General features: G+C 46.9%; 1 protein-coding gene across 1 annotated transcript; it reads right to left on the bottom strand.

Annotated features, from left to right (window-relative positions):
• Positions 1-1,086: 1,086 nt before the first annotated feature.
• LOC138369924 (uncharacterized) lies at positions 1,087-2,979 on the bottom strand. Its single transcript, XM_069333673.1, has 2 exons — positions 2,499-2,979; positions 1,087-1,160 (listed from the first exon to the last, which is right to left on the bottom strand). Exons 1-2 carry the CDS (start codon positions 2,977-2,979, stop codon positions 1,087-1,089), a joined length of 555 nt encoding a protein of 184 aa, XP_069189774.1.
• Between the last annotated feature and the right edge of the window lie 7,489 nt (positions 2,980-10,468).

The following is a 10,468-nucleotide window of genomic DNA, read 5'->3' as shown; positions in this document are numbered from 1 at the left end:
CAGTGGAATCCCGCAGGGTTCAGTCCTTGGACCTATACTGTTTCTGGTATATGTAAATGATCTCCCAGAGGGTATAGAATCGTTCTTCTCATTGTTTGCTGATGATGCAAAAATTATGAGGAGGATTAAAACAGAGGATGATAGTAGGAGGCTACAAGATGACCTAGACAGACAGAATGAATGGTCCAATAAATGGCTATTAAAGTTCAAGCCGAGTAAAAGCAACGTCATGAAACTAGGTGGTGGAAACAGGAGGCCAGACACAGGATACCGAATGGAAAATGAAGTACTTCATGAAAAGGACAGAGAGAAAGATCTAAGAGTTGATATCACACCGAACTTGGCTACTGAAGCCCACATAAAAAGAATTACATCTGCGGCATATGCTAGGCTGGCTAACATCAGAACAGCTTTCAGGAACCATTGTAAGGAATCATTCAGAACCTTGTACACAGCATATGTAAGACCAGTCCTGGAGTATGCGGCCCCAGCATGGCGCCCGTACCTTATCAAGCACAAGACTAAGCTGGAAAAGTTCAGAGGTATGCCACTTGGCTAATCCCAGAACTAAGAGGCATGAGTTATGAGGAAAGGCTGCGTGAAATGCACCTCACGACACTGAAAGACGGAACAGTAAGGGGAGACAAGACCACTACCTACAAAATTCTCAGAGGAATTGACAGTGTTGATAAGGACAAACTTTTCAACACGGGTGGTACGTGAACAAGGGGACACAGGTTGAAACCGAGTACCCACATGAGCCACAGAGACGTTAGAGAGAACTTTTTTTAGTGTCAGAGTAGTTAACAGATGGAATGTATTAGGCACTGATGTGGTGGAGGCTGACTCCATACACAGTTTCAGATGTAGATATGATAGAGACCAGTAGGCTCAGGAATCTGTACATCATTTGATTGACGGTTGAGAGGCGGGACCAAAGAGGCAGAGCTTAACACCTGCCAGCACAACTAGGTGAGTACAACTAGGTGAATACATATAAATAGGATGCAGGCCATAGCAACTCTCAACCTTCGAGGTTCCCATTTACTTCTAGGTGAACAGGTGCATCAGCGATAGAAACTCTGTCTATTTGTTTCTGCCTAGGCTGGGAATGGAACCCGTGTCCATGGCCAGGCCCTCCCACACCCACGTCCGCGCTTCTAATCGAGAACAATTAGAGATACAGGCGCATACATACATCCCGGCTCCTCTGCTATACACATAATATACCTCGCGACATACACACAGGGTCATACACGAAGAGGGGAAAGATATCAGTATGATAGCTTTTACACAAGTCCTTTAATTATACACTCAATAATGGCTTGGAGAGGGACGAAGGTATGGGGAGAGATAGCGGGGAAAGAGGGGAGGGGAAAGAGGGGGGTGGGCAGAGGGCAGAGGCAGAGAGAGAGAGAGAGAGAGAGAGAGAGAGAGAGAGAGAGAGAGAGAGAGAGAGAGAAGGGGGGGGGAAGGCTAGGGATGAGGGTAGGTAGCATGACGTGAAGGATATGAATGAATCATACTACACATTCCCAGATCAAAGCACAGCAGCTGAGGGGAAAGGGGGGTGGGGGACATCCACACCCCCCCCCTACCCACTCAGTTCCTCTGCTCCCCTCCCAGGCCCCCCTTACCCTTTGAATTTTCCATAGCATCCCTTTAAACCACCCTTTCCCTTATCTCCCTCTAGCAATCTCACCCTTAACCCTACAATTAAATGTCCAGTGTTGCTCCCTATCCTCCAACCCCCCGACCTCCCCCTACCCCTCCTCCCCATCCAATGGCCACAGCTCGTCCTTCCCATTCATCTATTAGAGTCACCCATTAAAGGTAAATAGATGTTTGATGGGTAGAGGGGGCGATATGCCAGAATACACTGATGACACGGAGAAGGGGCTCCCCTTGTATGGGTCAGCTGGGACCCCTCAGTCCTCCCTCTCACTTGATTGTGTATTCATAAAACTCACTTTTTTGGGTAGATAAAGTTTGTAAACAAAAATTACGAGTGCTTTTCTATTTTGAGGTTTTGTTTATAGTACGTGGATACTGTGACCAAACTTTATATTTATTCTTTGTTTACGTCTTCACAAAACCCATTTACAAATTTCTCAGTCACTTTGAAATTGACGAAATTCTTTGGAGGCCAAACTCTCTAGGTGAACCTCGCACAACTTTCCATGATGACACGTGGGAGTTATGGGAGTGTCATAGGACCTCAGGAACTCAGGACATCAGGGTTACTCAGGACCTGCTGTGGTGTCCTAACTCAGCATGGGGGTCACACAGACCCCCATGCTGTATATAAGTATATATACCTACAGATTGAGTATATAAGCAGTATATATATATAAGCAGATTCTTCACCGTTATCTGTGTAACAGCTCCGGACTTTTCACCAAAATAGCTGGAAAGATCTACAGTTATTTGACAGTTGTGTAAAGGGGAGACAAAGGCAGACCAGCCAGCAGAGGAGCCACCCCTTCCATCCACCTGACCTGAGGGCACCAGGGTGTCAGTGACGGTGACCAGGGTGTCAGTGACGGTGACCAGGGTGTCAGTGACGGTGACCAGGGTGTCAGTGACGGTGACCAGGGTGTCAGTGACGGTGACCAGGGTGTCAGTGACGGTGATCAGGGTGTCAGTGACGGTGACCAGGGTGTCAGTGACGGTGACCAGGGCGTCAGTGACGGTGACCAGGGTGTCAGTGACGGTGACCAGGGTGTCAGTGACGGTGACCAGGGTGTCAGTGACGGTGACCAGGGTGTCAGTGACGGTGACCAGGGTGTCAGTGACGGTGACCAGGGTGTCAGTGACGGTGACCAGGGTGTCAGTGACGGTGACCAGGGTGTCAGTGACGGTGACCAGGGTGTCAGTGACGGTGACCAGGGCGTCAGTGACGGTCTGGTCCCAAGTCACACACACACATTCCACACATTCTGGATCTTCAATAAAATTCGAGGGAGGACTGTCGCTCATCAAGTCTCGATCACGCTACTGGTGATGAATGACACCAATGACAGGGGAAGGTACTTGCACGCGGTGATGAGTAGTAAGAGTGCCGCAGGACTGACGCCCGCAGGCGCTTGCTCACACCAGTGTAATCTATTCTACAAGTGAAAATGTCCATTTTCTGTCCTTCCATCTGTCTAAAATTGTAGGCCAGATGCTCGAGGTTAGTCTCGTTCAAATTTGCAGGGCAGAAATGATCTAGGGTAGGAGACGGGCACAGGGCGGTAGGGGTAGGCCTAAGTTAACTGTTTCAAGAAATATATGCGAAATGTGGCTTGTGACTAGCGTGGAATTTTACCAAATATAATTTTGTGATCGTATTCAATCTTTTGTTGATATCCTCAAAATGCATCCGGAGTCTGCCAGTGCAGACCGCTTATCACATGCCTCTGTATGACTAACCATCCTGTGTGATGGGGATTTTTTAGCATCACCTAGTTAGCTTTTTTGACACACTGTACTCCACTTCATATAGACTAGGGTAGCTGCACTAATGCAGATGTACCTCATTTTTTAATAAAAAAAAAAAAAAGATTCAAAGTCTGCTCTTCAAGCAATCGGAAACTTCCCCTGGAAGATCGACAGCAAGAACCTCGTACTACCAATTATAGATGACCTAATTGCTGTACAGATTAAAGGGTTCTGAGTCTCCTTTGTATGGATACCATCACACATAAATATAACCCATCATAATGAGACAGACATTGCAGCCAAATTAGCGTGTAAAAGAGATGAAGTTGAATTAGATCTAGGTATCCCCCATCTCAGCTGTCAAAACTATATTGTTCCAAACGCTCAGGTCGGATAGGAGTGAAATTACTGACTCTCAACGACCTGAAAGCACCAGTATAAAAAACTATGCTTTGTTCAGATCTGAAACCTATGTTTATGGGCAGCACAAAACGTCCACCAGACTGTGCGACACAGTGGTTGACAGGATTAGGTTGGGTTACCGTTACCTGTGGCAGGTGGCTACAGGTGACGGATCTCCCAATCCTGAGCACTCCAGGTGCAAGCTCTGTGAGCAGGAACTGCGGCATGATCTCCCACACTACATCACTGAATGCCCAATTAGCAGACCATTCAGACCCGTTGGCATGAGGTACCTGGAGCTTTGCAATTACTTTATTCACTCTCGTGATCTTGAATGCACCCAGAGTCCTCATAATGCACCCAGAGTCTGCCAGTGCAGACTGCTTATCACATGCCTCTGTATGACTAACCATCCTGTGTGATGGGGATTTTAGCACCACGTAGCTAGCTTTTTGACACACTGTACTCCCCTTCATATAGTCTAGGGCAGCTGCACAAATGCAGATGTACCTGTGTGTTAATAAAAAAAATATTTATCCACACAGTTGGTTCATTGGTTCTCTCCCCTCCCCCCTTCTGAGAGATAAGGGGGAGGGTAGAGGGGACACGAAGGGGGGACAGATATGTGAGTATATAGCTTGGTGAATAGATAATAGAAAGATGTATACGTTGATGGATGGATATATAGATATAGGGATGGATACATAGATGGATAGATGCATAGATAGATGGATGGATACATGGATAGATGGATGGATACATAGATGGATACATAGATGGATACATAGATGGATACATAGATGGATACATAGAGGGATATATTAATAAATGGGAGACAGACCCGGGCAACGCCCACAAGTATGCCACATAACAATTATGAATTTACAAATAATACTTTTGTTTGAGAGTGCAGCTGGCCCCAGGAGTGCCAGCCAGGCAGAGGCAGCTGGGGAGGCCGTAGCACCAGCTGTGAGGTGGGCCGCAGGTGGCGCTCTGAGACGGAAATATGCCATAATGTTTTTGTTGTAGAGTCGTGGCATGGGGGAGGAGTGGCGTGTGTGTGTGTGTGTGTGTGTGTGTGTGTGTGTGTGTGTGTGTGTGTGTGTGTGTGTGTGTGTGTGTGTGTGTGTGTGTGTGTGTGTGTTTACCCTCCCGTCTTCCAGACTCCTATGTACCATTATCATTATAGTGTTAAAACTAAAACAGTTTCAGACAAAATACAACAGGGAGAGCCTTCGGATGTTCTGTCCGGGCAGGATCTGCAGCGGTACCAGGGACGGGAGACAGCAGAAAGCGTCGGAATAGAAAGTAGGGTCATTGCTTGACAGTTTTCCCAACGCACTGGAGTCCATACCTAGTTAAACAGAAGGTAAAGTTAGAGAAGATTCAGTGGTATGCCTCCAGGCTCGTCCCGGAACTGAGAGGTATGAGCTACGAGGAAAGGCTAAAGGAGCTGAACCTCACATCCCTGGAAAACAGAAGAGTAAGGGGAGACATGAGAACCACCTACAAAATTCACAGGGGAATTGACATGGTGGACAAAGACAAACTCTTCAGCACGGGTGGGACACGAACAAGGGGACACAGGTGGAAACTTAGTACCCAAATGAGCCACAGAGACATTAGAAAGACGTTTTTCAGTGTCAGAGTAGTTAACAGGTGGAATGCACTAGGAAGTGATGTGGTGGAGGCTGACTCCATACACAGTTTCAAATAAATATTGATAGAGCGCAATAGGCTCTGAAATCTGCACACCAGTTGATTGACGGTTGAGAGGCAGGACCAAAGAGCCAAAGCTTAATCCCCGTAAGCACAACTAGGTGAGTACATAAAAGGGCCTGTGACTGAGTGGACAGCGCTTGGGACTCGTAATCCTAGGGTCCGGGTTCGATCCCCGGCGATGGCGGAAACAAATGGGATGAGTTTCTTTCACCCTGATGGCCTTTTCACCTCCCAGTAAATAGGCACCTGGGAGTTAGACAGCTGTTACGGACTCCACTTGTACATATGTGCGTGTGAAAGAACGAAATATGTATAGTAGACATGATACCTTCTATCATATATGGTGAGGTGATAGGAGGAAGAACAGGTCGGGAGTCAGTACATTGAACAACCGACGGTTAAAAAGGCGGAGTCCAAGAGCTAACAGCTCGATCCTGCACGCACATATAGGTAACATAAATAGCTAGCGAAGACACATCCTCCGCCCCCTCTCTCTCTCTCTCACTCTCGGGACAAAGGTCAGACAAGAGTCCAGTCGGCACTGAGAGTGCTGAAGACAAGGACGGTTCAAAACATGAACAGAAGTAAAAAATCCAACTTGGCTCTGTACCTCTGGTGTGGTGGAAGGTGAAAATGGGGAGCAAGAGGGAAAAAGAGTAAAGGGGAAATGTTGCGGGGTGGAGAGAGAGAGAGAGAGAGAGAGAGAGAGAGAGAGAGAGAGAGAGAGAGAGAGAGAGAGAGAGAGAGAGAGAGAGAGAGAGAGAGAGAAGGAGAGAGAACGGGGAGAGGACGAAGGCGATTAAACAACAAAACAGAACAGCTTGACCAAATGGTCAGACGATGAGGGCAACTCTCCCCCTTTATATTCTCTCTCTCTCAGTGTTCCACTCAAACTCACAGCAACTAATTACTCATATGCACACTAACGCACACGTTCACACCCTCCCACCACACACAAGCACACACACACACATACACTCACACACACACACTCACGTTCATACCCCCCCCCCTCCACAAACACATACACTCACACACACACTCTCACGTTCATACACCCCCACACACACACATACACTCACACACACACACACTCACGTTCATACACCCCCCCCCCTCCACAAACACATACACTCACACACACACTCTCACGTTCATACACCCCCCACACACACCTACACACGCTCACATACACTCCCGCTCATACACATACACACACGCGTAATTACCTTACACACAAGCGCTAAGACACTTCACTACAAGGCAGCAAGAGTATACCTGGAAAAGGTAGAATAAGAGAAAGTAATTACTGGACACTCAGACCAGGAAATGATGGATTAAGTCAAACTGAGACTCAGAGAAGCTCAAGAGTGTTTCATACCAACAATAAAAGAGGAATATAATAACCCTTGGCTTAGTAGACAGTGCCAACCAGCTCCTATGGCTTAGTAGACAGTGCCAACCAGCTCCTATGGCTTAGTAGACAGTGCCAACCAGCTCCTATGGCTTAGTAGACAGTGCCAACCAGCTCCTATGGCTTAGTAGACAGTGCCAACCAGCTCCTATGGCTTAGTAGACAGTGCCAACCAGCTCCCATGGCTCAGTAGACAGTGTCAACCAGCTCCCATGGCTCAGTAGAGAGTGCCAACCAGCTCCCATGGCTCAGTAGACAGTGCCAACCAGCTCCCATGGCTCAGTAGAGAGTGCCAACCAGCTCCCATGGTTCAGTAGACAGTGCCAACCAGCTCCCATGGCTCAGTAGACAGTGCCAACCAGCTCCCATGGCTCAGTAGACAGTGCCAACCAGCCCCCATGGCTCAATAGACAGTGACAACCAGCCCCCATGGCTCAATAGACAGTGACAACCAGCCCCCATGGCTCAGTAGACAGTGCCAACCAGCTCCCAGGGCTCAGTAGACAGTGCCAACCAGCTCCCATGGCTCAATAGACAGTGACAACCAGCTAAAACCCAACAACAGGAGGAAGTGGAAGAAATACTGCAATCAAAGGTCAGAAGAAAATAGGAATAGATGCTTCAGGATTAGCAACGAATAAGTTATATAAAGAAAGTATCAGAATGAATCAACGAAAATGATAATGCTTAAAAAGTAAAGAAACCACTATGGCTACTACACGGTTATATAGGCAGGAAAATGGCACGGAACGACCAAGTGACTAGTGGACAATCGACTTGAGAATGGTCCAGGACGGACCGAAACGTCGTCGTTCCTTCAACTTCTAGTGTGTGGTCTGGTCAACAAGTGACTAGATTACGAAAAAGGGGGAAGTGTAGGGAGTCCTTATCCTTATGATGGATAAGGACATATCGGACTATATACCATATAAGGACTTATCGAGGAAGTAAATGCCAGTTTCCTTGGCGTTCATGACTGAGCCTGATCAGTTGTCAGTGCTAGACGGGGAGGTATCCCTTGAGCCTCAGATATTGAGGCAAGAGCAGAGGAAGTAATGGGAACCAATTAGCGTCACTAGATGGACCTAAAGATGGTGGACCAGAGAATGCCTCGCCATGAATCTTAAAAGAAGCGACACATCCCTTAGCATCCCTCTAGTGGTGATCATTTGTGATTCAATTATAAAAGGGAGAATTGCCTAGCTGTTCGAAGAAGGCAAATGTGGGGCCTCTTTAGAAGAAAGAAAAGAGAAGAGGCACTTATTTAGAGACTAAGTCACCGACAAGAATCCTTTGTAAAGTACACGAAAGAATACTAAGGACAAGACTAGCTACACCTGGAGAGAGTCAGGTATGTACACATACACCAACAGGACTTTACGGAAGGGAAAGCGAGTCTGACGAACCTACTGGAATGATATGATAAATTAACGAAAATAAGGCAAGACAGAGAAGGACGGACAGGCTGCGTATTTCTGGACTGCCAAGAATCTTTGACACAGTTCCTCACAAGAGATTACTGCCCACATGTGAGAGTCAGGCGCGGGCGAGTGTAAGACCACTATGATGGTTAAGTCAATACCTCACAGACAGAAGTTCGAGTGTCACGGTGAGAGGCGAGAAGTCGGAGTGGCTTAGCGTAACAAGCAACGTACCTAAACATGATCAGTACCACGACCAATGCTAATAATCATTTGTGTTACTGAGGAAACTACAAGAGTTGTGTCTAACAAGTCAATATTGGCAGACAACGCAAAACGATTGAAGAAGAGAGTTGGAGGCAGACGAGTATTGTGAGATTCTCCAAGGGTGACGTGGACGAACTGTAGCGTTGGTCCGAAAAAAAATTACAACTGCAGTTGAACACGAAGAAGTGTAGGTGATGGAAGTGTCTTTACCAGTCTCCGTGGTGTAGTGGTAAGACACTCGCCTGGCGTTCCGCGAGCGCTTTGTCATGGGTTCGTATCCTGGCCGGGGGAGGATTTACTGGGCGCAAATCCTTAACTGTAGCCTCTGTTTAACTCAACAGTAAAATGTGTACTTGGTTGTAACAACGATTCTTCGCGGCGGGGATCGTATTCCAGGGACCTGCCCGAAACGCTACGTGTACTAGTGGCTGTACAAGAATGTAACAACTCTTGTATCAAAAAAAAAAAAAAAAAAAAAAAAAAAATTGGGAGACCAAACGGACGACAAACAAGTCAAGGGAAACTTGCCTCTCTTAACGACTAATAAAAAGCCCTGTGAGTGGAGGTAACCCTTACCCCAGAGCCTCATATAAATATGTTGACATCAGCAGTATATTCTACACTAGAAACACTCGGAACATCATTCAGGAACCTATATAATGAGGCATTTGGAATGACGACGAACGCTTTCGTGAGACCAGTTGTAGAGTATGCCGCATCATGCTGGAACTCTCCGTCTAAACTAAAACTTACAAGGAAACACGAAAAGGTTCAGAAGTTCACTCGTCTAAGAATAGCGATGGCTTGGGTATGATGAAAGACCGAAAGAACTAGACCTGACGACAAAAGAAGAGGAGAAAGAGGCGAGACAGAAATACGAATAAACAATTTAGGGGAGTCAACAGAATGGGGAAAAGAGTAAGTGTTCACAATGAAACACAATAGAACAAAGAGGCGCGGATTGAAGCTTCAGACTCAGACGAGTGATAGAGAGATTTTTTGTCTGTGTTAAGGGTAAGAGTAGCTGGAAAATAGAATGATCTAAAATGCCATGTTGTAGAAGAAAACCCGTTTATGATGTTAAAAGTTGATCTGATAGAGAAATAGCTCACGAGTTATTGCTTTATACAACCGGCGGGTATAGAAAGGCGGGGCACAAGATCTAAAGCTCGATATTGCAGGAACAAATAGGTGAGTACACACCCTCACACAACTATGCTAAGATCATATTGATGTTGCAAGCGATGTCAACACTACACGTCTTATCGGCCGCCCATCTTAAAGACGTGTGTCAACTAAGATGACAGTCTAAGGTAATTACCGCCACCAACTTAATTATTAATAATTATCCCCAAAGCTAAACTAAAATTTGAAAGGATTCCACAAGGAGCTTCGGTGGTAATGGATGGTAATGTCTTTTTGTTCACGAGTAAGGAGCCTAAGGGCGTCCCTGGGGAGATGGGACGCCCTGTGTGTGTGTGTGTGTGTGATGGCACGCCTAGTGTGCGTGTGTGTGTGTGATGGGACGCCTTGTGTGTGTATGTGTGTGTGATGGCACGCCTAGTGTGCGTGTGTGTGTGTGATGGGACGCCTTGTGTGTGTGTGTGTGTGTGATGGCACGCCTAGTGTGCGTGTGTGTGTGTGATGTGACGCCTTGTGTGTGTGTGTGTGTGTGATGGCACGCCTAGTGTGCGTGTGTGTGTGTAATGGGACGCCTTGTGTGTGTGTGTGTGTGTGATGGCACGCCTAGTGTGCGTGTGTGTGTGTGATGGGACGCCTTGTGTGTGTGTGTGTGTGTGTGATGGCACGCCTAGTGTGC

This window comes from Procambarus clarkii, chromosome 30, assembly GCF_040958095.1.
Source record: "Procambarus clarkii isolate CNS0578487 chromosome 30, FALCON_Pclarkii_2.0, whole genome shotgun sequence".
Lineage (NCBI taxonomy): Eukaryota > Metazoa > Arthropoda > Malacostraca > Decapoda > Cambaridae > Procambarus > Procambarus clarkii.
The sequence above is the reverse complement of the archived record's forward strand: the minus strand, read 5'-3'. Positions and strand labels throughout refer to the sequence as shown.

Excerpts from the sequence above, each read along its gene's own strand:
- LOC138369924 (XM_069333673.1), bottom strand. The coding sequence starts at position 2,979 with ATGAGCGACAGTCCTCCCTCGAATTTTATTGAAGATCCAGAATGTGTG. Across the intron at positions 1,161-2,498 it reads TGACACCCTGGTGCCCTCAG|AAGCGCGGACGTGGGTGTGG; the intron begins GTCAGGTGGATG and ends GTTCTCGATTAG.